The sequence below is a fragment of the Parambassis ranga genome, chromosome 17, assembly GCF_900634625.1.
Source record: "Parambassis ranga chromosome 17, fParRan2.1, whole genome shotgun sequence".
Lineage (NCBI taxonomy): Eukaryota > Metazoa > Chordata > Actinopteri > Ambassidae > Parambassis > Parambassis ranga.
The window spans coordinates 11,875,071-11,902,482 of record NC_041037.1 but is presented as its reverse complement, the minus strand read 5'-3'; the positions used below and the strand labels follow the sequence as shown (position 1 = coordinate 11,902,482).

At 41.3% G+C, this 27,412-nt stretch overlaps 3 protein-coding genes across 7 annotated transcripts; all 3 read right to left on the bottom strand.

The window, feature by feature from the left end:
* Positions 1-69: 69 nt before the first annotated feature.
* On the bottom strand, positions 70-8,045 carry mier1b (mesoderm induction early response 1b, transcriptional regulator). Of its 4 annotated transcripts, none has more exons than XM_028428197.1 (13): positions 7,976-8,045; positions 7,167-7,191; positions 5,486-5,634; positions 4,750-4,935; positions 4,404-4,533; positions 4,219-4,286; positions 4,009-4,081; positions 3,748-3,899; positions 3,576-3,657; positions 3,390-3,484; positions 2,992-3,119; positions 2,401-2,528; positions 70-1,931 (listed from the first exon to the last, which is right to left on the bottom strand). In XM_028428197.1, exons 1-13 carry the CDS (start codon positions 7,982-7,984, stop codon positions 1,552-1,554), a joined length of 1,605 nt encoding a protein of 534 aa, XP_028283998.1. In that variant the 5' UTR covers positions 7,985-8,045; the 3' UTR covers positions 70-1,551. The 4 variants fall into 4 exon arrangements, with proteins under 4 accessions (XP_028283998.1, XP_028284000.1, XP_028283999.1 ...); XM_028428199.1 differs by having other exon boundaries at positions 2,992-3,038; XM_028428198.1 differs by having other exon boundaries at positions 3,390-3,481.
* A 1,681-nt stretch (positions 8,046-9,726) lies between these two features.
* Positions 9,727-11,231, bottom strand: LOC114450179 (tctex1 domain-containing protein 1-A-like). 2 transcript variants are annotated; one of them, XM_028428146.1, is made up of 5 exons: positions 11,178-11,231; positions 10,673-10,818; positions 10,377-10,468; positions 10,011-10,135; positions 9,727-9,930 (listed from the first exon to the last, which is right to left on the bottom strand). In XM_028428146.1, exons 2-5 carry the CDS (start codon positions 10,783-10,785, stop codon positions 9,727-9,729), a joined length of 534 nt encoding a protein of 177 aa, XP_028283947.1. In that variant the 5' UTR covers positions 10,786-10,818; positions 11,178-11,231. The 2 variants fall into 2 exon arrangements, with proteins under 2 accessions (XP_028283947.1, XP_028283948.1); XM_028428147.1 differs by having other exon boundaries at positions 11,151-11,230.
* Positions 11,232-13,550: 2,319 nt separating this feature from the next.
* On the bottom strand, positions 13,551-24,701 carry LOC114449740 (SH3-containing GRB2-like protein 3-interacting protein 1). Its single transcript, XM_028427571.1, has 23 exons — positions 24,388-24,701; positions 21,775-21,838; positions 21,457-21,502; positions 20,812-20,868; positions 20,426-20,513; positions 19,776-19,948; positions 19,626-19,637; positions 19,165-19,176; positions 18,931-18,955; positions 18,765-18,828; positions 18,618-18,688; positions 18,461-18,535; positions 18,313-18,381; positions 17,475-18,230; positions 17,048-17,169; positions 16,797-16,947; positions 15,547-15,658; positions 15,287-15,442; positions 15,053-15,185; positions 14,767-14,969; positions 14,489-14,553; positions 14,231-14,395; positions 13,551-14,148 (listed from the first exon to the last, which is right to left on the bottom strand). Exons 1-23 carry the CDS (start codon positions 24,395-24,397, stop codon positions 14,126-14,128), a joined length of 2,652 nt encoding a protein of 883 aa, XP_028283372.1. The 5' UTR covers positions 24,398-24,701; the 3' UTR covers positions 13,551-14,125.
* Between the last annotated feature and the right edge of the window lie 2,711 nt (positions 24,702-27,412).

Sequence of the window (27,412 nt, the reverse complement as noted above, 5' to 3'; positions counted from 1 at the left end):
TCAGCACGAACACTCCAATTCATTAATACATTTATTAAATACAGCCCATGTTACCTCATTCATAGCCAGTCTTGGAATACACTTCATTTTTTATTTATGTTGTAATTTACAGAGGAAAAAAAAGACAAAAACAAAGTGAAGGAAAAGACTACACGGATCAACATTATTGGAGACAATCTTATCTTAATGTCTGAATGTAAGTTCTGGAGTAAAACATTTAGGCTGAACAGCTACGGTACCAAAACAAGTGAAGGTCTCCCAGGACTTCATATTAACCGGGTCAGTTTAACTGCTTGAAATCCACTGTTGTGAAGCCACTTGCTGACAAATGACAGTAAATATTGATTCAAACTTAGTCTGAATAAACAAACGCAACCACAACCTGGGGCTTTTTCTGCAACATTGTTCAGACCGAGCAGGGTCACAAAGGAATGGGAGGTGCTGTCGAACGGTGAGCAATTAAAGGAATGGCTATCGTTTTTATTGTGTCAGTCTCGGAGAAACATGGGTGAACATTTCCCCACAAAGAAAGCACAGTCTACAGGGAAGAGCAGAAAATACAGAGATGGACAGTTATAAAAAAATGTACCAACTGCTCAAGGTAAGAAATCTATACAAACTTTACATGAAAAATCACAAACATTCTGTCTAGTAAAAACAAAGCGTTGAGCAAAGCACTGACTATGAAAATCCAAAAATACAGACATCTTCTACATGAATTATTTTACAGGACATCACTGATGTCAGCTGCTTTACACAAACAAACCTACAGGGGGACCGACCCATCGGTTTATTCATCATAGCCAAACAAACAGTTGTGATAAAGAAGTGAGGGAGTGAAAATTTCTCTGCTGGGTTCTGACACAACTCATCAATTAACAGATGAGAAACATACAATCAAAAGTGCAACTAAAGTGAGCCAGCAACAGCACCAGACAACTTTGTATGATTTTGCCTACTTTGTAAATTTTGAACTTAAGCATAGGATGGTTTAAAACGTGCCCCGTTTCATCAAATCCTCAACAGCAAACAAAATGGCTTGAACAGCAATTACTCAATCATTAGATTTTTTTTGTTAAAAAATATAAATATCTCTGGTGTAAAAAAATATCACAGGTTATTTATCTTCTTTAAGTACACATAGAAAAATGAATTTCTTGGCAAAATTTTGACAGTCTCCAAAAAGGGAATCGAGATGATGGGAGATTTGTAGGACATGATGTAACAGTGATACTTTGGGATGAGCTCTGCAGGCAGTCAGTACATGGATGGGACAAAGGGACGGTGGAGTCGGAGCAAACGCTGCCCCCCTGGAGGACCAGCTGCGGTTTGGTTTGCCTGTGTTCTTCTGGTGTGTTTTTCAGTGACCTTTTGACTGTTTAAAGTGAGTCTTGACTCTCAGGAGATTCTGTGCTCATGGGCTAACACATGGATCATCCTCTTCCTCCTCCTCCTATGCTCGCCTACTTAACCCACCAGTGAAGAAGTAGCAACATTTATTTCACCCCAAATCTGTGTTTATTCGTCACAAATGCCCAGTTTTGGAGCACCTTAGTTCTCCTGTGTTCTGGATGGTTCCACTTCACTTTGACCCACAGGCTCTGCCTCAGTCCGGCACCTCTTGGCTGGCCTCTCGTTTGCCACCACTGCTGTGTCCCTGTGGTCTAGCAGAGGCTCCAGAGAGCCGTTTCTGTCATGGCTGGGTGCAGAGGGTTGGCTGCAACCATTAGAGCTGTTGTCTGACACAGGCGGAAGTGGTGGAGGTGGTGGTAGTGGTGGAGGTGGAGGTGGAGGAGGAGGAGGAGGAGGAGGAGCTGCATCCACTGACGGATGGGAGGAACCATTGGACTGAACTCCCTCAGGTTTGACCTGATTCGTTGGGGGTAACTGAACACCATCCACTGGGTGGCTGGAATTGTGACTTGCAATACCTGCCAAAGAAAAAGCAGTGGTTTGATATTGATCTGTCCTTTCACACACTGACCAGGTTTAAAATACAACAGGAGAGTGTCATTTCATTGGTTTCCTGTGAGACATTCACAATAACAAGTGAGCATTTATAGGAAGGTGTTACTGCTGTATTTTATTGCATTTAATCAGCGCATTATTAAAATAGAAGAGAAAATGCAATGATTTTTAGTGTAGCAGGATGAAGTCATAAATGGTGAATACTACATTATATCTCCAGTGTTTTTCATTTGGACATACAGACACCTTATAGATCACGTAAACCAAAAAAAACAGTAATTATTAGTTACTTTTATAGGTTTATAATCATGTCTGGACTCTTATGAAATACTGAAAACCTGATTACAGTCAAATTATTAGCTTTCAGATTAGAATTCTCTCTCATAACTATGTGTTTGCTCACTCCTTTGCACTCTGCATCCATCAACTCACCATTCTGACTGCTGCCGTCTTCCTTCTCAGAGTGGCTGGCGCTGCTGCTGGAGGTGGTGGGAGGAGGCGATGCCGCCCTGCTGGACGTCGCACTCTCCGTCTCATCCAGTAATCTGTCCATGTAGTCTCTGATGAGACACAGCAACACACACCACATGTCACACAACGTCAACTCAACCTTAAATTGTTTAACAGAGAATTGTTTATAGGATAATGAATGCAGGTTGGTTCCACTGAAGGTGCAATAGTAAAGGTGCAGAATTTCCCATTTTAGAAATGTGATTATACATACAGGTACAACTACAGCAAACTGTACATGAGTCTTTAGCTACATTCTTAGGTATTTATTAAAATGCATCTTGAAGTCCATCTGGACGTTTGAACAAAGTTTGCTATGTGACTTCAAGTGAAGCATCATGTCCGATTCCTTTTTATCTAAAATTTGACATTAGAAGGTGTCAAGTTTGTATTGTGGTTCTAAATCCCAAAATGTGTTGAAATATTAGAACAAAAAACAACAACAAATACTTCATCCTAAAATACAATCCGGTCATCAATAATTTGTCCTTCACAAATAAATATAAGACTTACGTGACACCGGGGTGAAGGTTGTATTTCCTTTTCCCAAGTCTGGTTTGCTGTGCAAAGAAATCATAACGCTCAGACTTCTTCCACATGTAATAAAAGGCCACACATTCTCCTACAGACCTAGTTCTCACCTGAAAGATTTAATTCAGCAGACACGAAATAACCATTATTACCATCAGCTCAGAGATTCAGTACAGATTCAAATAAGAGACAAAGCAAATTAAAGCTTAAGACAAAAGTCCAACGATCTACAGACATGAACATTTGAAAAACAAATTTGATTTGTCTCAAGGAGCAGCCATTAACAGTACACATATTGACACAGATCTTGAATTAATGTCAAGGGTATTAAAATGATGTCAGTGAATCAGAAATGGTTAAATTATGTGGTTGTATCTTACCTTGTTGGTCTGTATTAAATGAAAGTCTTTCCCATAAGCTTTTAGTCCTTGTTCAAAATTTCTACATTCCTCTTCAGTCCAGACGGATAACTCTTCTGTTACAGAGAAAGTGTTAAAGCTACATCATCTTAGGATACACAACACATGAGCAAACTGTATGGATCACGTGATCAGGGGTCTGCTTACCTCTAGCTGCTTTTACATTAAACCTTAGTCTTCTTAAAGCTTCCTCTGTGTCAAAGTCACATTTCACCAGTTCATACAACGCCTGCAGGGTTACACATGATACACATATTATTGCACATTATGGTCAAGCTTAATGGGGTTTCATAACATAAATGCCATGTGTTGTTCTCACCTGTTCATTGTCTTTGATATGAGACCCTTCTGGGATTGCATCTACTCCCTTCTCATCTCCTGTCCGCCTCGATGCCTCCGTTAAAAACTCCACAACTTTGCCTTCAGGAAGACACTCGGGGTTCCACAATAACTGGTCATCGTTTTCATAAACTAAAGGACGAGTTAAAACAAAAGAGCAACAACACATCATCCCTCTAGATATAGTGTTGTGGCTTAAATAAACAGATGTCTAAAGAGAAACAACAGACAGCCCACTTACCTTTCTCATTGTCCTTATATTTACACAGGCCAACAGGGGTTTCTGCCTGATACATGGAACCAACCATAATCTCCTGTTGGGAAAAATCAATCATTACTGAATTCTCCTGCTGAAAATATTTGTGGTTGCTACAAGAAAACACATGTCTTTTTTCCCAGCCAGACTTGTATTTTTTTTTCTTAAATGTTGTTAAATGTTAAATGTACGTGCCTTTTTCCAGTCCTCAGAAGGAACATAGTCCTCATCTTCATCAGATTCCTCCTCTGCATCATTATTACCTGGGACACATGTGACATCTACTTAGACTGCTGAATCTCACTAAAAATCTGCAGTGACATTAATGTAAAGTTAGAAAACGGGAATATGGGAAGAAAAGGATATAAGACAGAACATACTTTCAAAGTACTTGAGTTTCTGGGGGCGAATAAGGTCTGCTGTGCCAAGTGACCTGACTGAGCGTGTGCGCCCTTCAGAAGGTGCCTGGGCCTCAACCCCCTGCCCTGTCGAGTTCTTAACATCTTCACTCTGAAAACACACAAAAAGTTCACATTAATGAACAATGTTAAAATAAGGCTTGTGCCAACTTGCTATAATATCACTACTGACGACTAAGGACTGTTACAACAAAAGACCACAGTGCACAGGGAAGACAGACCCAACATAATCCAGCTGTAAAGCACACTGCAGCTTGTGTTTATAGAAACCACATCACTGTTCAGACATCCTGAAACACCAACGCACCTCATTTCTTTTTAGTTCGCCAGTGCTTCTGCTGCTGTCATCATTGTCAAGGTCCTCTTCCTCATCGTCTTCATCCTCCTCTTCTTCTTCTTCAGGTTCTTCTTCATCCTCTTCATCCTCATCTGCAGGTGATCTGGCCCCATAACCATAGAGACTCAGCAGCTCATGAATGGGCATCTCTCCCTCCTATTGAAAGAAAAGTAACATTGTTGTCTGAACAACAAAAAGTACTAGACTTGCAACAATTTTCACTGTATATTGAAATCTGATTCAATGATAGAACAGAATACAATAGAATAGAAATACTTTATTTATCCCAAGCTAGGAATTTTTAAGACAAAACCGTATAAACAGTGTATGAATTAGCAGTAAGCTACATGCAACACCTGGTTGTCAGTGTGTTTTAATGCCTAATTCAAACTACACCGCACACCCAAACACCTGTACACCATCTGTGCCTTACTGGGCCCTCATGACCGATTCACACCTTTACAACACATGACACAAAGCTATGACAAAACCAACTTCTGGTATTTGCAGACATATTTAAAACAGGAGAACAGCCCAACTCCTATTCTCATGTAAATAAAGTTCTCCTTTTCACCGCTGATCAAAAATCAGACTCAGACTTAGCCATTGTTCTCAAACTGACAAGGCTGAACTACAATTATATTTTTCTTCACCAGCAGGGCCAAAATAAGTAATAAAAAAAACAATCTAAAAGCTTTACACTAACCCGTGCAAGATCTTCAATCTCGTTGGCGTTGGTCTCATCTGCTGCCGCCATTATTTCTTCTTCCTCCAAGGTACGTTCATCATCAAAGTCATGAACAAGCATGTCAACAGATGGGTCAAAATCATGGTCATCGGAACCAGCTGAGCCTCCTAGAAGAGTTACCAATTTATAATGAAAATATGAAAATAAAATGTTTAAGGAAGATATGAACAAATACAAAAAGTTTGAGTTTGCTCAACAAGCTTAACTTTACATAAATTTTGTTAATATGATGAATATGAAAATGTTTAAATTTTTCATAGGTCAACAGTACACTGTGGGCAAATTGTACCCCCTTCCGTGTTGTTCGGGACAAAAACGTCCTCTAACTTTAACAGTTTTAAAAATATATCAGATAAATATTTTTTTGAAATTTTTTTGCATAGACCTTTTAATTAACTTCAGTTCTAATCAAAAGTAGTGAAAAAAACATTTTCCCCCAGGATTTTAACCCTTTAATCACCAATTTTATAAGGGGTGGTGCTGAAAATTGGAAAAAAAAACACAAAATGGCTCATTTTTAATAGAAAAGGTGAATGTGGACTGGATTTTTTTAACCTTTATTAAAGTCTTGGTCATGTCAAACATCAGTAAAAAAATGACTTTATTGCATTATTAGTTTTTGCACAGCACTGTGTTTTCATTTTTTCTCCCTAATGTGTTGTTGTGCCACTGTGTCATTTTTGTCCCATAGACTTCCATTATAACCACATTTTTGACTGCACAGCCATGGCACTACATAATCCTCTCTTCATGTTGCTTTCTGCTCTTCTCACCATCAAATGACCACAAGGACACATGCAAGACCACTTGCCTTTTGTTTTGTTTTGTCTGCACCTGTAGACATCAAAGGGCCACACATGCATAGCAACACTTTCTTTGTTTTTGTTTACTATGAAGACTGTAACAACAAGGTCAGTATGCAAATGGCTCTCTTTCTAGACACACAATTATGTTCTAAAATACTCCCTATAACTCCATATACAAGCCAGAAACTACACTACATGAGCACAGGCCTGCAGGTAAAGGGTTAAATAGGCCATTAAGTTGTTAACTGTGATTTCACAGTTAACAACTTAATGACCCCCATGCATTCTTGATTGTTGGTGGTTTTGATTTTCAAATCAAAACCACCAACAATCAAGAATGCATGATTATGTAGTGCCATGGCTGTGCAGTATGGAACAAAAATGGCCACAAACAACACATTAGGGAGAAAAAATGAAAATCCAGTGCTGTGCAAAAACTAATAATGCAATAAGGTCAATTTTTTTACTGATGTTTGACATGACCAAGACTTTAATAAAGGTTAAAAAAATCCACAATCCACAAGTCCACAATCACCTTTTCGATTAAAAATGAGCCATTTTGTGTGTTTTTTTCCATTTATTTGCACCACCTCTTATAAAATTGGTGATTAAAGGGTTAAAATCCTGGGGGGAAATGATTGTTTTTACTACTGTTGATCAGAACTGAAGTTAATTAAAAGGTCTATGCAAAAAAATATTTATCTGATATATTTTTAAAACCGTTAAAGTTGGGGGACATTTTTGTCCCGAACAACACATAAAGGTAGTGTTTGCGAACGTTGCACAAGGGTTAAATAGCTTTCGACACACACTACACACAACATACAAGTTACCTGGGCTCGAATTCCCGACGGAGGGCTGGAAAACATGGGAAAATATCATTATTAAAGCTCAGGAGTATATCCAGATGCCAAAATGTCATTACATGTGCATTAGAAACGGTTCGCTGCAGTGCAGAACCTGACATATGCAGGCAGAGTGATGTGAAGGGGAGCTCGGGAAAAGCGCGCCCGACCGTGTGTCCTGCTGACTGCAGTTCAGTAAGAACAGAAACAAAGAATACTGTCACTGCTTCCTGCGGGGAAAATGACTGGACCTACAATATCCCAGTAATCAGATTATCATAGATACGACGTGATTACCGCCTGCATTCAACCACAGTTCGCTCCAACAGGCGAGTGCTTACTAGGTTCATTTTCTCAACTCGCTAACTTGCAGTACAAGTTGCAAGCTAGTTAATTCTCCTTTATTTATCCACGATAACGCGTCCAAGTTGATGTTGGTATCGACAGCTTTCACATAAATATAATTGATCAGCACATTACATATGTCCAATCATAAAGGTTCCGCTACAGGTTTAATTTAAAACGTTAACAAGTATAGTTCTTAAAGAAAACCGCGTATGAACATCGCTAACGCAGCAGCTACCTTCCGTTTGAGCTAGCGAAGCTAACGTTAGCCAAATCCGAAGTTTACTAAACATGCATGAGTCATGAAATGGCTATTAACTAGCAACGCAAACAGCTGGTACTTAATTTCGTGTATAAAATGTACAACCCACAAGGGACGCACATGTTCGACCGGGCTAACTATGCAGCAGTGTAAAATTTATTTTTTCCGAATATTTATTTCACTTTCTTACCTCCGCCATGTTTGCAATCCTACAGGGGTCGCGTCAGGGGTCACCGCTAGTTCCCGGATGTAGAGCCCCGCCCACCTGCAGTATCTAGAACAGACAGACAGCACGGCGTCCTTCAGAGGATGCAGCCCCTCATCACAGCTTATGGTACTCTATTTTATCTATTCTGTGTTTTTTTTTTAACTTAATTTACAATATAAAACACGTAAGGTTGTTTTTGTTTTTTATCCCTATCCATAATATCTAATCAATCATTTGCTGAAACTAAATCATCTATGTTAATTAATTTCCCCACAGGGTTTAATAAAGTAAATCTTAATCTTAATTTTGTCTCATAACAGAACATATATGTGGAAGCAATTACTGTACATTGACAATGGCTCAGGTCCATGAATGTGTCCTATAAGACATCCTAATCAGCTACTACCCACAAGTGGCTGAATGGAGCCCATAAGGTGAGGATAAAGTAATGTGTTGTAAAATATACTGAATAATAAGGTTAGGTTAGGTTAAATTTGCATACTTGTTTTCCACTACAGTACTGCCTGATAAAACAGGAGGGCTATGGTGGCCACAGGTAGGAGTGGACATCAGAAATACAAGTTTATGGAAAAAAATGGATCAATTATTTTGCTTTTGTTATACTCAGCCCCACCTTTGATATTTAGAAATGGGCCGGTAATGACAGCTGTGCGGTCTATATTGTGACAGTTCAAACTGTTGATCAGTGTGCCGGTAAATGTAGCTTACTTTCCTTAGAATCTCTGATTTATGCTCATGATAGTGGCCACACACTCCACTATGTTGTTATGTAAAGAGCAATCATCTCTGTTTCTTATGCTGCAGATATCTGAAATGACCCATTATATAACACTTAAATAAATCCATGGCAATAAAAACCCTGCACTTCAGCTCATAATAAAGCGATTTTTGCTCTTAACCATTTACGAAAATGTAGTCAATGAATGATCTTCACGATGACCTGGATTCCCACACACATCCCGGACTGCCAGTGACATCCGCTGTTAAAAGCACATCATAGTAAGCAAAGATAATCCTGATAAAACCTGAGGAGGACTCACTGAGTGTCTACATAAAAGGGTTGACCAGGCTTGCTTTCTTAGAGTAAACAACATGAGATCCATACTCCTGCTCGCCATGCTCCTGTGCATATTATGTGCAGCACAGGTTCAGACACAGGACAACAATCTGAAGCTGTGTGGCCGAGCACTTCTGCGGGCGGTGGTGTACACCTGTGGAGGATCTAGGTGGAGGAGGGGGAAGGTGATCTGGGATGCTGAAACTTTGCCAGATGGTCAGTATACAAAGACATTTGTCTTTCCAAAAAAAATTACTTCTACTGAACAAAGGTTGATGTTTCTCGGCAGTCAACAGAGAGACAGACTTCTCAAAGACACCAGTGATGGACCGCCGTTGGCGAGACCAAAACCAGGCTTTGATATCGGTGTGTTGTCAAGAAGGCTGTCGAAGGAGCGACCTCTCCATGCTGTGTTAGGATGGAACCATCTGGAGGAGGTCATCTATATCTGTCTTAGTCATTCATTAGTTGAACTATATCTTGCAAAACATTGTTAGCATAATGTCATTTGCTTTTAAATTCTGTCACTAATAAATAACACCGTGAATTTTGCTCGAAAGATTCTTGTACTTTGTGTGCATTCAGGATACATATAGGATCAAAACGGAGAAACATAGAACTGACTCCTGAATCCGAATGCATTAACATTTATGATTCATTCAAGGTAAACAGCGTAAACAGTTGCCATGCCGAAGAGAGAGCTGTTCTTGATGGAGTAAGATGTGAAGGTGTCGGTTGATGCGTCCCAAAGATAGCGGCTGCTGATCTGCATGCTCTGCCCTGTGAGCTGGCCGATGTGGACTAGCGTGACAATTCTGTACCTGGGGATCATTAGGTCCTTCACACGGGCTCGTATCTCCTGTGAAAATCAATGAGAAGAGCCTGTGTTAAAAGTCAAGATGTGTGTTCAGAGAGAGTTTCATTTGTTTGTTTATTTACCTCGCTGATCGTTTTACTCTTTTTCTGAGCCGAGTCTGCATCATATTGCTCCTGCTGGAGGTTGGTGGTGAGTACATCCTTCAGTATGTCTGTGACAGCAGAGACAGGGAAGTGTTTGTACGGCCCTGTGGAACAAAAATAAGAACTCCATCATAAGTAAAAATGACTTTTTTGTTGTTGTTGTGTGGCACTTTAGATACTAGTGTGAGACAGGGATGCATCAAGAAACCTGGAAAGACGCATTAATAGACAATAATTAAATTGCTTTAGTAGTTTTTTTTGACCCCCAGAAGGTTAAAGTACTGCTGCACAATGAAGTGGATATGCTTTATGGCCATGCTTTCATTAAGGTGAATGTTATCTCACCCATCTGGTAGGTGTTCTCCATGGTTACGGCCATCCGAGTGTTGTCATCCTGATGTCCTAGTTCATCTTGGCACGACACAGTGCTTATCGAGCTGAAAGACAGGAGGGACGGACATGCTGTGGCTGACTGCTCTCCAAATATATCATAAATATCAAGCCTGAGGACAGCAAAGTATCAGTCCAATATAACATACAGGGAATAGCCTCTGAACACCACTCACACCAGGTGTGATCAATAAAATTACCTGACATAAAAATATGGATGTTGGACTGTAATAGGTGGATAGCTAACTCACTCTTTGGTCCTGCCAGCTGTTCCTTTTTCTTTGGATCCATGGCTTCCTTCTGAGAGCACTTTGCCCATTTTCTTCTCTTTCTTTTGCTGTTTGTCTTCAGGTGCATCTGACATGTTTGCTACTGCTTCCTTTGCTCTGTTTGTGACCTAAATACGTATATTGAGATTTGATCAACATGTATGCATACATGCAGTGGATTTCTGTAATATTTAAAACGACTAAAAGACCTAAACAAAAGTGTTAAAAAAGTGGTTGGAAAACATGTTTCTATTCTATCCAACACGGATTTTTAACACTAAACACTTTATAGCTCGGACAAATTGTAACATGCTAACACATGCTAAGTAAAAATGGTACAAAACGTTTATGTCAAGCTAGTCCTGTCCGCCCGTTTCTGAAACAATCTCTCAACAGTTCGTTGTGTTAAGTCCTATCTAATAAAGAACAGAGATGCACAGGTCATATAGTAAAACATTACCGATTCTAATTAAACACGTAATTTTACCGATTCCACGTCCTCTTGAGAAGAGCAAAACAAAGTACCCTCGTAGAGCTTGGTGTTGTCATGGAAACCGTGAACCGTAAGTGGGCGGGGTTCCCGGATGTGAACGTGACACGTTCAAATTTTACATTTTCCCTTGACACTTCCAGGATTCACAGCATGATTTCTGAGGTCAAGCATGAACTGGAAACAACACTGATGAAGTGAATCTCACGATGAAATTTATTCTTAACAATTGACATAAAATAAAATGCGTTCCTATCAAAAATGTGGTGATCTTGTGTCACTCAGTGTCCAACTCTGACATCTTTGAACAAAAAGAGAGGGAGAATATTGTCCCATATTTCCTCCTCTTTATTACCAAGTAAAACAGGTATTACATTATATTGATTTTTTTTCTCATATATTTACTTTCAAAATCTTTGGATGGGAAATTTACATGAAATGTTTGCATATTCTGATCCTAATGCAGTGAGAGAATACAGCAAAAAAAGAAAAGTTGTAGAAAAAAATAAAAAGAAAACCTCCAATGTTGGAATATTAGTGTATGTTCAAAAATAAGGCAAATAAATAAAAAATATAAGCAGATTAAAGGAGGAAAAAATAAATAAAATATTACACCCGGGCCCAAACAGTGAATCATCACATTAAAACATTCTATAAAAATGTGATGATCAAATAGGATAAAATGTTTCATGAATAAAATGGAATGTGTGTTTTGTGTGCTAGTCAAAGACAGGAGAATGTCAACATCTATATCGGATGCATGAGATGGATACATGCCAGATTTATTGACAGTGTGTTTCATGAAGGTGCATGAACAGCAAAACAGAGAGTGGAGGCTTAAGTGAAGGCAGAACGACTCCTCTCATAGCACACGTGTACAATAACACACTCATCAAGACCTCATGGGAATGGACAGATCGGTATTGCATTGATAGGACAGGTGATGGACTAATGCAGATTTCATGCGGCACCGTTTGGAGTTATTCATCAACAGTAACACTTATTTTTTGCACAAGAAACCCGCGTGTAAAACACTATGTTGAATGAAGAGGAGCGTTGTTAAACCAAATGCATTATGGGTGCTGACATCAATAAACCAAGAGACAACCACAGACACATCCATATGCCCAGAGAAATATTTAAAACATAACTTTTTATGTACACTTTTTACACTTTTAAGTTTTTAAATATTGCTATTAGAAACTGATAAAACATTTATCCAACATGGAAAAGTAAAAAAAAAAATAATAAAAAAAATAGGGACATGAATAGTGCGGTCTGCTATATAGACACGTCTTTTCATCACTGTGACGTCCCTAATAATCCTCCTCAAGATCTTTATCAAAGGGATTGACCGAGTTTTTCAGCAGCATCAAAGACAACTCCTACAGTCGTCAGCCCAGGTCCTTCTACAGTGTGTTCCTCTGGAAAGGTCCTTTACCTCAGCACATGGCACGCTCACACATCTGGCTCTGTATGTGGCTAACATTTTCAGAGCCTTTCATTTCCCAAACTGTTCCAGTGAAAGTAGCAGCTTCTGTTATTCAAGCAAGTCTCACCTTATTATAATAGAGTTTTACCAATAAAACACCACCACAAACACCACATAAGACTTTCAAAGGGGTTGAAGTGCTCCAACCCCTTTGAATGAAAATGACCTGAATGACTGAGAATCTTCATCAACACATAAGACTTTAAGTATCCCGACATTGCACTCGCCCATCATGGTACTGTCATGCTTTTGCTCTTCACCATGTCAAACTGATAGAACTGATTTACTGCCAGCTTTGACCAATTAAAGGCATAATGCTCTCACTAGTTGTAGTAGTGTTAAAGGCTGCATCTGTTCAAATATGGTGTTATGTATGTGAGACAATCCTGAGCACAGAGAAGGAGTTTTAGCAGCACATAAAGTCACATTTCATAGAAAACAAATAAGTAAACCAGCACATTTGTCCACTCAAAGGTCAGTTTGCTGATCATCTGTTTGGGTTTACCTACTTGGTTACCTTGTTATTCAGAAACTCAGCATTACAATTATCAATGTAGCTGTGAACTCCTGAACATCAGCACATCCTGCAGATAAAATGCAATCCTCCATCCATTAATGAACCATCCTACAGTAAAGAATTCATTTAGCTTAAATTATTTCATCATTTGCATGATGTTGGATTTTGTAGAACTTTCACTCATGTGCTGAACCGTAATCAGGACGTCCCATTGTGTGCTCAAGATTGAGGCACAAATACAATTCCATATAAAAATCACCTTAGGATACAAAGTGCTGATGCTCACCATATGTTTTGCCATCTTTAATAAGAAGACTGACAGAATGGGATGTGACACTTCTAAAGCTGTCTAAACAGAAGAAGAGTAGATCTGCTTGGACAACAGTAAAGATGGTCACACATGTTGGGAAAAAAAAATCTGATTTGAGGTGGCAGTGTAAATCAGATGTCACCATGTAACCCTAAAATTATTGAAATACAAACCTATACTACATGTTTGTCCGTTTTCCCTTGTTTTCCACCTGGTTTAAGATTGTTTATAGAATCTATTCACATTATCTTTTACAGTGCATTTGTAGTGACAACCATTTAGACAAAAGAAACTGAAATGGATAAGGCTGGATCACCATATGAAATCCACAATTATTTTAACAAGAACAAAGAATCAGGTTTTCTTTACATTTTACTCCATGTAAGTGTTCCAAGTGCACAAAACTAATGATTTGTATTTACTTGCATAAATTCAGCAGCAGTCAGTCCACTGAATATGATGTCAAATATCATCTGTGTGTGTGTGTTATCATCTGTTATTCTATTAAATTCCAACCATTGACGTCTAATGGTTGCTAAAGGTTTTCAAACGCAGTAAACATGGGATGGATCCATAGTCTTCACAGTCAAAAGCCAATGATTTTCTTGGTTCTGTTAACAGGTCCACTAGTTATCTGCCAAATATTTCCCTGTGAAACAAATCATACCATGTCAGAGAAAGGAGAAAGCTTTGTTTCAAAGTGAAGACAGTCAGCTCATTCTCAAACTGACCTGCAGCAAATCTCTTCTTGACTAATGATAGCCGGTATCCTGTCCCGACCAGCTGGATGTCGCACCCTGATAGAGTGCTTCCCTCACTGGTGAATTGGACTGCAAGTTGGGAGGGTTTACAGGGACCTTCTACCATCTGGAACCGGCCCAGGAGAGCCCCCACTCCTGCAGAACACAGCGTTACATTCATTTGTGTAACAGGACTATATTAAATAGGCAACAAGTGCATGTTAAGCTTTAAAAAAAAAGAGCACTTGCCTCCATTTTCAGACCTATGAGACAGGCTTGGGATTTTCCACTGTATTGTCTGCTGTTCTGGATTCCTACATGAGAAAGTAATACCATCACAGAGACCATGTTGCTGTTTGAGAGGTAATTAGCCACTGATAATAACACAGCCCAACCAATCTCTGTTAATACAAAAGACTTCAAAACAGCAGGTCCTACATTTAGATAAATAACAAACAATGCACCTACAAGTCGATTTGCTTGACTGCTATTGTATGATCACCAGGCCCGCATGTAGGACTCCTTACCAGCTAGCAGGTGGGATCATGGTCTGCAGTTTGGCTATGCCTCCATCCACAGGAACCAGGAAGTGGATGTTGTGCAGCGGCACAGGAGCAGCCATGGCCTCTGTGTTGTATTTGTAGTCTATTCTGAGATCTGTGTTGGTGGCATCGCCTCGCCAGCTAAGCGCCAGGTTCAGAGGAGTGGACTGGATCCCATCTGCTGACACCTGAAGACAAATACGGGCAGGGGTGATCAGTCAATAAATAGTTTCACACATAATTGGTATACAGAGAAGTAGATCTTAAATACCTGATATTTGATCATGTCCACATTGTAGTATGTCGCCTGAGGCTTCTGCTCAGCCACTTTCCTCAGATGGCTCATCAAGTTTGGCATATTAACCCAGAACTCCTTGGTGTCTACACTGTCTGTTACGGAATCACTAAGAGTTGAGAGAAGTACATTTGATAGAGGCAGTCATCATGTTATCAACTATGAGCCATGTGTAATGTATTATCACAATAAAAAGCCAGTTATTCTTACCAGCATAGCAGCTGTGGATTGGGGAGAACCTGCTCCAGTCGGCTGTAGTTGCTAATGCTAAAGGTGAGGATGGGTTGACTTGGGTGGCTGGCAAAATGCCTGGTTATGCCTGCAGGGAAAGACAGCACCATTTCCCCTGTGATCTTCACAACACATCTGTGACAGAAGGAGAGAGGACTCAGCTGAAAAAAAGCTCAAACTGTTCCCTCAGATTTGTGGGTTTACAAGCTACAAGGATGTCAGGTGTGATGATGGCATACTTGCTGGGATCAGCGCCTTTAAAGTAGGCATTAATGGTTTCAGTGAAGGCAGCTGCCACTGGCAGAGTGTCCTGGGGCCCCATGGTAAGTGGACTTGGTCCTCTGGAGCATCCTGAACAAATATATAACCACAAGAGATAACTCTAAAACATCCATTTAAAAACCAGGTCTATTTTGCACTGTGTTGGGCTATGACTTCCAAATGTAAGAATTTGCTTGATTAAAGTGTTTGTGACTTACAAAAGAAACATTTCAAGAAGCGTTTCTTTAGCCAGTTACAAAACAATAGATATTGCTTATATGCCACTTATATGTGGTGTCGCTACCACAAGTGACAGCTAGCCAAATGGCTACATTTAGCTTGCTTGTAAATGTTTTCACTGGTAAAATACTGTATGTATGGCAATAAGAGAGCTTGCCATTTAGTTAATGAGATTCTTAAGACAGATGTATTGTGTTGTACAGTATGGGTTACATTTGGTGCCAAAATGTTAACAAGCGCATTTTAAATGTAAACTGAACAGTCTCTTGGCAGGATCTGGTCTGTGAGTGTCTGTCAGACAAGTTTTGTTTCAGAGACTGTTATACAAGGTTACTATGATCATGATCTGCATCAGCAACAGCATTAGAAAGCATTCAGCAAACAGCTGAATAAATATCTGATGCTGGAAAAAGTCACCTCTCAAGGATTTGTTTTTGCTTTATGTTATTGTATTTGTCCTACAATCAGTGAACTGAAGCCACCAAACAAATAAGTCACGGTGCAAGTTCCTGTGCAGCCGAGAGACATGACTGGACTGCACAGGATGCACTCAACAGGTGCTGGCTGCAGATCTCTAACATTTGGAACCTTTAAAATGGCACACACAGAAGAGAATATGATCAAAGAACAAAATCATTAAAGTAAAATGAACCCTCCATGGTGGTCATAGTTTCTAGGTGAGTGGACAGGACGTGGGATGGGGATGGGCAGCAATGGGCCTGTGAGCACAGCAGGGAGGGTGTTTTCAGTCCATGCACTAGTGGCACTACTGTAACATTGTGGCTCAACTCACCTTCAAAAGCTAAATAAAACCTGCCATGGTCAAACCACACCAGAGGCTGCGAGGCCTCTGAGTGAGCTGAGACATGAGGAGGAGAGAATCATGAAGAGACAAGACCGTGAGGCAAGGACATGAGGATGACAGACACACATAAGGACTCAGACTGAAATGTGTTGGTAAATAATATAAAGCATGCTGGTGGTGTACCTGCTGTGGACAAGTTAAGGTCCTTTCCTAAGGTTGGAGTGGATGCTGCACTCTGAGAGGTAATGGAGGAAATGGAAGAAGAGCTCTCTGCCCGAGCCAGAGGGGCAAATGGTGGGGGGCTGCCCGACACCGGCGGACTAAAAGGCCGAGACTGTAAACAAAACATAATTTCCCTTATTTTATGTAAATATCAGAGTTTCAAATAAAGGAAGAGGCAAGGACAATAGAAAGTCAAATGAAAAGAATCTTACCAGGTCTGTGATTGGTTTCCCCGGGGGCAACTTTGGTCGCGAAGAAGGACGAGGAGGAGGAGGTGGAGGGACTGGGCTGCCTCGAGACTGAGGAGTGGCAGGACGAGCTGGAGATGAGGGGCCTGTGGCACATACAAGGGTTTGTGGTCAGCACTGTCTTTAGACCTTTAATTGTACATTAGCTCCAACGTTAGCAGCCTCTACTGTAAGATGCTTGCTTCTATCAGCTCAGCAAAACAAGCATTAGCAGTGATTTCATTTCACCGCAGCAGAACTGTTTTAAACGATAATTGTTTTTATAGACACATAGTGCATGTTGCATGTAAATAGCTGTTGTGTACTACTTCAAGGAAACGTTACCGTTTTATAAAAATGTAAGAGCTGTTTCACAATTTTAACACTAGATGTCAGTAAAAATTGCACTCACTGCTGCCTGAGTAGGGCCCCGGGGAAGACATAATTGACCTGTAGGTAGTTGGAGGAAGAGGAGGTGGCGTGCCCCTAAAGCTTGGCGTCAGCTCTCTGGGAGAGCCCATGAAGTCTGGTACGTCATCTCTGAGGTACACACCCTCTGGAGTCCTCTTTCCCCCCAGGAACAGCGGAGAAGTGACTCCTGCCCGAGGGGACTTCCGCTCCGCAGGCAGAGGAGGCACAGGGCTGATAGGAGCAGGTGAGGAAGAGTACTCAGCGAATTGCAGTACCTCTTCATCTATTGCCTCCTCATCAAGGCAGAGCGGGGGTGAAATAGAGGGGGAGAAGTTAGGGGGAAGAGGAGGGGCTGGTTCATCTGGCGGAGGTGGTCCTAGTACGATGGAGGGCGGTGAGTCTGGTGGTGTAAATGGAGGAGGAGACCCGGGGGAAAATGGTGGGGGAGAGGGCGGGGGTTCGTTTGGTGGCGGTCCGGGAGAGAGGCACGGGGTAGAAGGGGTGGACGAGGGTGTATCAGGTGGAGGAGAGTCCGGCGGTGGAGGGGGAGCAGGTTCATCAGGGGGTGGGGGCCTGTTGTTGGTGAATGTAACCCATCTGGGAGACATGGTGTCCTCATACGTCCGGGGGCTGTCGGCCACAGGGCCGAACACGTCATCCAGGTCAGGGGCTGGGGAGCCTCGGTATGATGCGGGGGAGAGGACGTTCAGGTAGATGGGGGCAGAGCTGCGAGCTGCTCTTCCATTGGGTAGATCAGCTGCAAAGAATGCATTTGGGCACTAAGATCACACCTGTCATTTGAAATAACTGATACAAAATCATGTTTTAAACACACTTACCAGCAGAGTCTGATGAATAGCCATAATGACTTCGTGATGGAATCTTCTTTGGAGGCAGTGGAGGAGGAGCTGCAGCAAGAGAAACCGTTTATGATGTGATTGTTACTGATAACTGTATGTAACTTACTTTCACAGCATGTGTACTCACCTCCAGTTGGGAAACTTCTGCTCAACTGTGATTCTGACCGTGGTCGGGAGTCTCCCCATACATCAGTCGGGACCACTGTCATTGGATAAACAAAGAGCGTCATCTTTAAACAGTGTTTATTTATGTAAAGCTATAAACCTATCGATAGAGGACAAACCATCATATCTGGCATATTTGCTTTCAGAAGGCAGCCCAAAGAAGGAAGGAATGTTCTGTGACAGCCTGTCACTGGAGGAAAAACAAGACACATCAGTACAATAATATACGGTCTCTATATATTTAATCTGCCAAAAGAAGGGCAGACCTTGGTGTCTCAGGAGCAGGGCTTGGCGTGGGGGTGGAGCGTCTAGGTCGCGCAATCTCTTCACCTGTTGAAGACATGATAAGAGGGTGGACCATGGTAACCATTAGCATGTTAGCATTTGATTTAAAGTAGAGGAGGAGAAGATGGATTTTACAGATGTACTTACAGGACAAATTCCTCTTTATCTGCCCCTGTAAAAACAATAATGATCAGTGGTTATTTTAAGAGCTTTCTTAACTTAATATTTTGCCTAAATAATGTCAATCACATATGAACAACATAATAATGTCTTGATATTATATCACAAATGCATATCATTTTACTTTCTGACACAGAGTGGAAAGGCTGTGTTTCAGGCTGTCTCCTCTGAAACAGCCAGCAGGTGGAGTGAAAAACTCACCGGACTGCGTCTCTGAGACCAGCAAAAAGGAAGAGAGAACAGACCTGGGTCAGAGAGTGAGTGACAAATCAGTCAAATGGACAACAACTAAAACTGCACACACCGCATCTCTTTACTTTAACCGCAAAGCTTTAATAATGCAACACCAGCCATAACACCCTGGACGTTATGTGGACAATACCAACGTACAGGCGTACAGTACTGACTGGCTCCACTGAAACCAGATCAATAGGGTTGGACCTGAATGCATGCTATGTTCACATTGCATTATGTTACACGCTTTGCCAGACAGGTTTAAGTAAAGCTGTAGCTAAACACAGCAACAGAGAGAATAAACTAAAAGAAAACACTGAGACAGAAAGTGCAGGCAGAACATCATCATGCATTTTCCACCAAGTGAGCGCATGCCATGCAGAATCTCTTGGTGGTGATGCGGATGTGAATGAGCATGATGGGCTTACCGGACTTCTCTTCTGCAGGAGGACAGCAAACAAATGAGAGGGAAAACAGTTAAACAGATATGAGACAGAGCCGACACACATCAACAGCTGTTAAACTGCACTCTGTGCTCTGTGCCCTTCAAAACAAGTGTACTGATCAGCAGGACTCACCAAAGATGGAGAGAGTGCCAGGCCTCCCACTGAGGCTTTTAGCTCGTCCATAGATGGAGGGACACACTTGGCGCTGTCCGCCACCAGTGGCTTGATCTTAATTTTGAACTTTTTCTTGCCGTCCTCGTCGTCGTCTGAGTCGCTGGAGGAGAAAAAGTGCTTTTCTTTGGAAGCTGGTGAACACTAGTCAAGGGTGATAAGCTATACAAAAGACAAGAGACTTTTTCATTTGTACCTCCTGCAGCATTTAAAGCTAGAACAACACAGACAGATCTGCTGTGTCCCAGTTAACAGTATTATACCTGCTGTAACTGACACTCCAGCTCTGTCTCAGTTAAATCATTCTGTGCAGGGGGAGTCTCTATAGTGCCAGCTCTCTGTGAATCCAATCCAAACTTATAGCTGCTGACACCTGTGGGAGCAACAACTTAAAATACCAGTGAGTTTAGAGTCAGTGGTTAATGAGCACTGGGGCCAGAAAGCTGTCCGCTGCCCTACTGCTCCTCTCCTTTTTTCTTTTTTCTTTACCACTGCAGGGACACACACATGCACAGACTATTGATTTGGCCTATTTAATGCTGAGAAGCACTCAACCAATGAGTCACTCAGTCAAACAAGTCAATAGTTTTGCAGGCAAAGAGTCCCCAGACTGCTGCTTCTACTTCTCACCAAAAGGATATCATCACCCTCATCACCGGGCCGGAGACTGAAGCCCTCCTCGTCAACATCAGGAGAGGCCTGAAAAAGCAGGACAGGAGACACTCAATTCTGAGCCATCATTGACACTGTAGCTAAATTCTATTAATGTAGATTAGATTTCACAGATATCTTTTCCCTGAGATGCTAAGCTTCCTGGCAGGAGCTCCTGCTGACTCACAGAATTCGCAGCTATCACTCTGTTTGCACCATTTACTCAGTAATGTTAAACCCCTGGTCACATGACACTGATTGCAACAGCACAGCATGCATTTTCAAGCCACAGCTGCAGAATTTCAGTTCAGTCCAAAAAAAAAGTGAATAGGCTGTGGATACTCACATATCTGTCCCAGTCTATCTCCCCATAGAAACCATTAGGAGCCCCGTTGGCCTTTTTCTAATAGGAAAAATATAAAAAGGACCCCATAAGACTGCAATGTTACAGAGCTTGTGACAAGTAAGGGGTATCAAATGAGACCATTAACTTTAGTAGGCTATCATCGCTGTAATATAACAGACATATTGATATATATATATAAATATATTAAACATATTTTTAACAAGGTCTCACATGTCCCCAGACTATGACTTTTAGGTTTAAGCTCAAAATACCAAACCTATAGTTCAGCCTGTATACCCCTGCTTTTAGTGCTACTTCAAAGAGGTTTCCAGTGTCTGTATTTTAAATGCAAACGAGCCTTTTCTGAGCCTTTTCTGCCTGTATGAGATCAGAGATCATATTTTTAACAAAAGGGGTTATAAACCACTTTATCCCCTTATGACATCACAAGGGGGCTGCAAACTCAAATGACTCCACCAGACACGCTTTTAGTGGATGCAAAAGTACATTTTGTATAATAACCCATTTAAATGAACTCTGGCACAATAAAGTAATTCAGTCCTTAAAAGACTGCAGTAAGTGACCTTTAAAGATGTATAAACCTACATTTTATGCAGAAATAAGCCTGGTGAAAAATGTACATACACTTCCTTTCTTTCCACTCCCAGTTCCTTCTTTGTCAGGTGAGCTCCTGTTTGAAGAGGAGGAAAGATTTAAAACTCTAGCAAATACTGCAATTCCATAACATTTTTCCAGTATCATATCATGTTATGTATCTATATCATGTATCATCTGAAATTGAATTATTTATCTAGTTGGTACCACAACAATATTTAGTTTGATACACAGCTCCCTTCATTCACATTCTCACACTAATAAATTCTGATCCTGTTTTTTAGATTGTGTGGTTAAAAGTTACGTGCATCTTCAGTGTGTTAGCATTGGGTGTCTGAGCCAACTTACGTTTTGTCTGTGTCCTTCTCTTTCTTTCTTAAGCCGAGGGCTTTCCTGGTTCGTTTTTTCAGTCCTAACACAGACATGGAGGAAGAGGAAGATCATAAAGAATGTATTTCAAGTTTAGCTGCAACCATTTGTTGTCATTATAATGCTATTTAAAGCAAATAACAGGCTGATGTATGTACAGGATGAACATATCCTCGCAGTGGGTACACAAGAACTACAGTAACCAAAACACACCGATATAAATTATGAATCAATTTGGAACAAACTCCCAGCCATCTGGAGGGAGCCTGCACATTGACCGAAGCATGTGTGCTGATGTAATTCTCCTAAGTGTACCCTTCCTGACTGTATAAAATGGAAAGGGAACACAAGCAAAGGTTGATCAATGTGTCCACTTCATTAGCAAGATTTGAGGGAAAGCAGGGAGTGATCCACTACAGCACGCTGTCAGCCAAACGTAAAGCCAAGACCCCTGCAGCACTGATGGTTGGCACTATACAAGCACTGACATCCACATGGCTGAGAAACCAAACAAAAGGAAAAGTTGACATCTGAAAACAACTCGCTAGCTTTTCTCTGTTCTACTGGTGGTGGACAGTTTGAGACTATAGAAATATAATCATAATATTAGCATGCTGTCCTGCTAACAATAATGTCATGAATGTCCTGTTATTATCTACACAAACATGTAGGCATGCTAACATTTGCTAATTAGCGCCAGGCACAGTGCAGGGTTGATCTTGTCCACTGATATTCAGGACCTCTTTAGCAGTTTATTTTGCAGAACTTACACTCAGATGAGTGTTCTCTGTGTGTATTGGCTGCACTGTGGAACAACTGACAGGTTTGCATAGCAGTGTTTTAGATGACAAATGAGCAGTTTGATTCTCACATCCATACTAGAGCAGCAGGGACACGTGTGATGGACAGTTGGGTGGATGCACATTTTGTGCTTTTCACGAGCAGCTGAGGCAGTTTGTGTTCCGCTTTTCTCATCATCTGTTCTTATAACGTGCATGCTGAGTGTGGTGTAAAGAGAGGATTTGCACGTTTACATCCTAATAACACTAATGACACTATAACTGTAAAGGCACTGAATGGACTGGTGCTCAGCTCTCCTCCTTCTGAAGGACATGTCAGGGCCTGTGATGTATTAGTAGTAAACATTATTCTTGCATCATCAGTGGAGACAGCTCTGTGCAAGTGTTCTCTCTGCCCTAACAGGCACGTGTCTTGTGGGATATAGAGTACGGTAAAAATAAAGAGCAAAAAAGAAAGAAAAATAAAGAACACAGAGTAAGCACAAGGAGCTTGGTCAGATTGACACATGCATTAAGAGATGGAGGGATTCTTGTTTTGGTAACCCATTTATAAAGTTTGCCTGAGGAGAAGGATGACAGTAATTAATGATATTAGCTGTGAATATAGCCAAAGCAGGGTCGTCTTTGTTTCTTCTTCATTACTTTGATGATTTCTATCACACTTTATGTGCTAAACACACAAATCACAGATTACATTCCTGCTGATCATCTTGTAGCCTTCATGTGTAGATATTTTTTTAAAACTGCATGCTCTGGTGTTTTTAGCAGCATATTCTGCCTGCATTGGGTTTACTAAAGAAAACCTTTGTGTTCGTAAGTTGACAAGGTGTTTTTTGTCTCTCAAATCAATGATGATGGGGTATCCAATAAAAACCAATGAAAAGGATTCTTAAAACTGTTCCCTCTTTCTCCGCTACAGAAAAATCAACAAACTAACAGACTGTCAGTTACACTAATTATAGTATATGTTGGCTGATGGCACATGCAAAAGTGTGTGGTCCTTAAAAGTTTTAAGAAATAGTTTGACAGACATTATAAACCATCTTTCCAAGATATCCCAATAAACTATTTTGTTATAGAGACAACAAGGAGGTTGTCACAGCAACCCTGGTTTAGTCCACATGTTACTAAAAAACTGAAAAATCTGACCACCTACTGTATATGTAGCAATGCTAACAGAGGTCATACCGAGTTTGTGACATCTGTGTTGAGAGTACAATATCATGGCCGGCTGACTGCAGGCCTTTTGCTAATAATAACCACCTTCTAAACAGATGGTAAAGACCCAGTATCTGTCATGTTGTATCTATGACTGAGCTTCTCTATCATAGCTTAGAATTTGCTTATGCTATGTGGGGCTGTTGACCTAGGGATAGCTAAATGGACATAAGTATATATGCGACACAAGCTCTTTGTCATTTAAGGATCACTTGGACTGCTCAGATCACTCCTTAAACATACAAATATCTGTGTAATGTGAGAGTGCACACACAAAGATACACCGGCTCAACAAGATATCACTTCACACTATGCCTTTGTGAATGTCAGTTCATCCCTAACACACCTCAAACACTCACAGAAATCACAGCTTCCTTGATGTCACACACACATGAACACAACTGCCACATTGTCCTACTGGTCATGCATATAGCTCTGTTGTTCCAGAGGTCCTCGCAGCATGACAGATTCACAGGCTTTAATGGCCCAGCAGGACACAGGAGGGCATGAGGAGGACACAGAGGAGCAAGATGTGGAAAATAGCAGAGGAGAAGGAGTGAACAGAGGATTTTACCTTGCATCATGACTGCAGATTTTCATCCTACGTTGCCCTCTGGTGTGCAGGCGGACAGAAATGGAGAAATCCGGCCAGTCAAAAAATGCCTGGGCAGGGCATAGCTAATTCTGCACAGCTCCCCAGCGAAGCACGATGTTGATTTCCTCCACCCCCGAGGGCCCAACTCCCAGACACCCGCACAGGGAGGGGAGGCAGGGTGGGGTGGAGGGGGGAGCCGAAAGGCAGCAGTAGTGGTGGAGGACACAGCGAGATGAGACACCCAAGAAATACGCTGCGAATGAAGGGGAAAGGGGGGGTCCTCTCTGAGTGCGTTAGGCCCCAGACGCCCGAGCAGCACCGACACACGCCATCACTGAGAGGGGGGATGCTGAGGAAAGGCAGAGGAGGAAAAAAAAAACACAGAGCGCTACAGAGAGACAGAGGGGCCGAGCGAGGCAGAGATAGACTGGGAGAGAGAGAGGAGGAGGGAGTGGGAGGCTTGCTGATGTCACATCTGCACTAAACCAATCCCTGCAATCATGGTCACATGGCTGCTGTCCCCTGATGCCTTAACACTGCTCAGCTTGCCTTGAGCAGACACACTAGCCAACTGCATACACGGCCTGCTATACAAGGTCTTATTGAATAAAAAAAAACATTTTATTATTATTTATATCTGACAGATTTATTGTACAATCTCAGGTGTTGTGATTGAAACGTAATTCTGACACAGAAAAGTGTCCTTTCCTGAACAGACTGAAAACATCTAATAGCCGAGGAAGGACATGTCTGTCATTGTTGTTCAGTTAGTGAACCATATGATTTTTTTTTTACTTAAATGTGCAACAAATAAAAGCCTTCATGAAAGGGCCCTGGGTTTACACTATGCTGTGACCATGTAGTGCTTTTATACAAACATAAAAGGAAACAGTGTCATATAAGAGGCTGAATTATCTTTATGATTTCCCTCTCACCACTGATCAACAGCCAACTCTCCAGCCAAGCAACATTCAGGCTATAAACAAATCATAGACCGACACTCTGTTTCAGCGGTGGTTTCTATATTCAAAAAGGATATTTGATGATAATGTATACTTACCTTTTCCAACCAAATTTCTGTACATCAGAAGTTTTTCTACATTTTTAGGGCCTTTCAGAAATAAATGTCAACAACATAAAACGGAATGAGATATTTTTGAATGTTACCAATGAACAGCCTGAGGGTTGCCTGCAGGACACAGGAACTGTAGAAGCCCCGATGGTATCTGCATTCAAAGTTTGTATTTATAAATATGAGGAAAGCACGTCCAAAGAGAAAACCAGAGAGACACTTGAGCTTTAGACCAAGGATCGGAATAACGTGCTCTGCACTGTCAAAGGCTGCAGTTAACCCTCAGGACTGAGAGGGTGCCACAAAGACATCATTTGTCCAATTTCAGTTTAATGCGTAGGAAAAACTTAAAAGTAAGGGTGAAAGCTTGTTTCTGTAGCAGTCTAGGCACAAGAGAGGAATATATTGACTGCACACTGCTGCACAGTTAAAACTGTATCCCACTAGAGGACAAGAGAATGTCTACCACCGCAGAGTACACACTGTCAGCTGTAATCATAACATGCGCTCACTGGGAGGAGGGACCCCATATTTTAGCCTGGGAGAAAGAGAGAGAGGGCAGAGGAAACACTATTCCTCCTATTACAGTGTGACGCCCCAGCAGGGTGTCACACTGTAATGTATTAGGAAACAAAGATGCTTTAGTGAAACCAGAAGTTCAATTATATTCAGCTGCTTTAATGGCGGCATACTGGACCTTTGGAGTAAAGTGATGCAACCTCAATACAGCAAGGACAGCCAGAGAAAGGCTTTTAGAGGTGGTGGTGGGTGGTTGTTGGAGAGGTTATGTGTTATGTTAAATTAAATGTTTTAGTTAACATATTATTTGGCCTCAAACTAACTGAATCTCTGGTGTCAACACTGCTGTGGCTTACTATTTCCACCACTGAGGTTTATTTGTAGGTGTTGTTGTCAGTTACAGCATCCTGGAGTAACTGTTAATGAGCTTACCTAACCCGGTGCAGCAGACCACGGGCTGCTCCTGTGTGCTCTCCTTACATAAGACGCCATACAGAGGTCAGAGGTAATGGTAGCTGGGGTTAGCAAAGAAGAGCTACAGTAAGAGAGAGAGAGAGAGCATGAGGAGAGGGAGCTGCCGTTGTTGTTGAATAAAACATATCTGATACACAGGGTGGAATCAAAGCAATGAATACATCATAAATGTTGCTGAGACATTGAAACAGCTGTTTAAGCGAGGTCATTCTGATGCTACCCTAATAGGTTATATTAAATATAACACTGTGGCAAACATGGTGGCCTTCACTGAGGCCTAACTGCAGGAAGCTGTGACAGGATTATAATGTGCTGTAAATCCTGTCACTCTGTGTGGCTCCATACTGCCACCTACTGATGAAGTTCAGTACTGACATCTGCATCACCTCAACAGACACGTCTTTCAACACACATATAACATTAGACAGCACATGCACTACTTATTTCCTTTAATGATAATGATAATCCATTGAACCACTGTACAAGGTGTGATTGATAGGTTTTTGTAGAAGGAGTTCTTCATTTATAAATGAGTCTGTAGTAAGATACCAAGTCTTGTCCTTGTTTTCTAATTACAGGAGTTATAAAAAGAGTTACGTAGCAGGAAAAACATGTTATATTCTTATATGCTTCCTCAGCATCATCACAGCGTCTGCCTTAATAATATCTTTGCAACAGAGGCCAGTTGTGTTCTGTTGTCCATCCTCTGGATGTCAAACAACATGACACCTCATGGGCTGACAGGTCACTGTAGGTCATGTAGCTGCTGTCGGCCATGGTGAGCCAGTGTAACCTTGTAACCACTGCTCTGTCTTCAGCTTGGAGCTTCTCCACCAGATGACAGGAGGCCTGGTTAGCCTTGAGAGATTAGAGTTAATTACTCACCGACTGTAAATCCACTTGCACAATGGGCAAGAAGCAGCTTGTCATGATTTCTGG

Bases quoted from the DNA above. Each gene is read 5' to 3' on its own strand.
- mier1b (XM_028428197.1), bottom strand. The intron at 4,082-4,218 runs GCACGTACATTT...TTTTCCCAACAG, and splicing joins CTTCTGAGGACTGGAAAAAG to GAGATTATGGTTGGTTCCAT. The intron at 3,485-3,575 runs GTAAGCAGACCC...TCTCTGTAACAG, and splicing joins TAATGTAAAAGCAGCTAGAG to AAGAGTTATCCGTCTGGACT.
- LOC114450179 (XM_028428146.1), bottom strand. From the start codon at position 10,785: ATGTCAGATGCACCTGAAGACAAACAGCAAAAGAAAGAGAAGAAAATG. The intron at 10,469-10,672 runs GTGAGTTAGCTA...CCTGTCTTTCAG, and splicing joins ACAGCTGGCAGGACCAAAGA to CTCGATAAGCACTGTGTCGT. The intron at 10,136-10,376 runs GTGAGATAACAT...TTTGTTCCACAG, and splicing joins GGAGAACACCTACCAGATGG to GGCCGTACAAACACTTCCCT.
- LOC114449740 (XM_028427571.1), bottom strand. The intron at 21,503-21,774 runs GTAAGTTGGCTC...CTCTTCAAACAG, and splicing joins GAGAAGGACACAGACAAAAC to GAGCTCACCTGACAAAGAAG. The intron at 18,829-18,930 runs GTAAGTACATCT...TGTCTTCAACAG, and splicing joins GATAAAGAGGAATTTGTCCT to GTGAAGAGATTGCGCGACCT.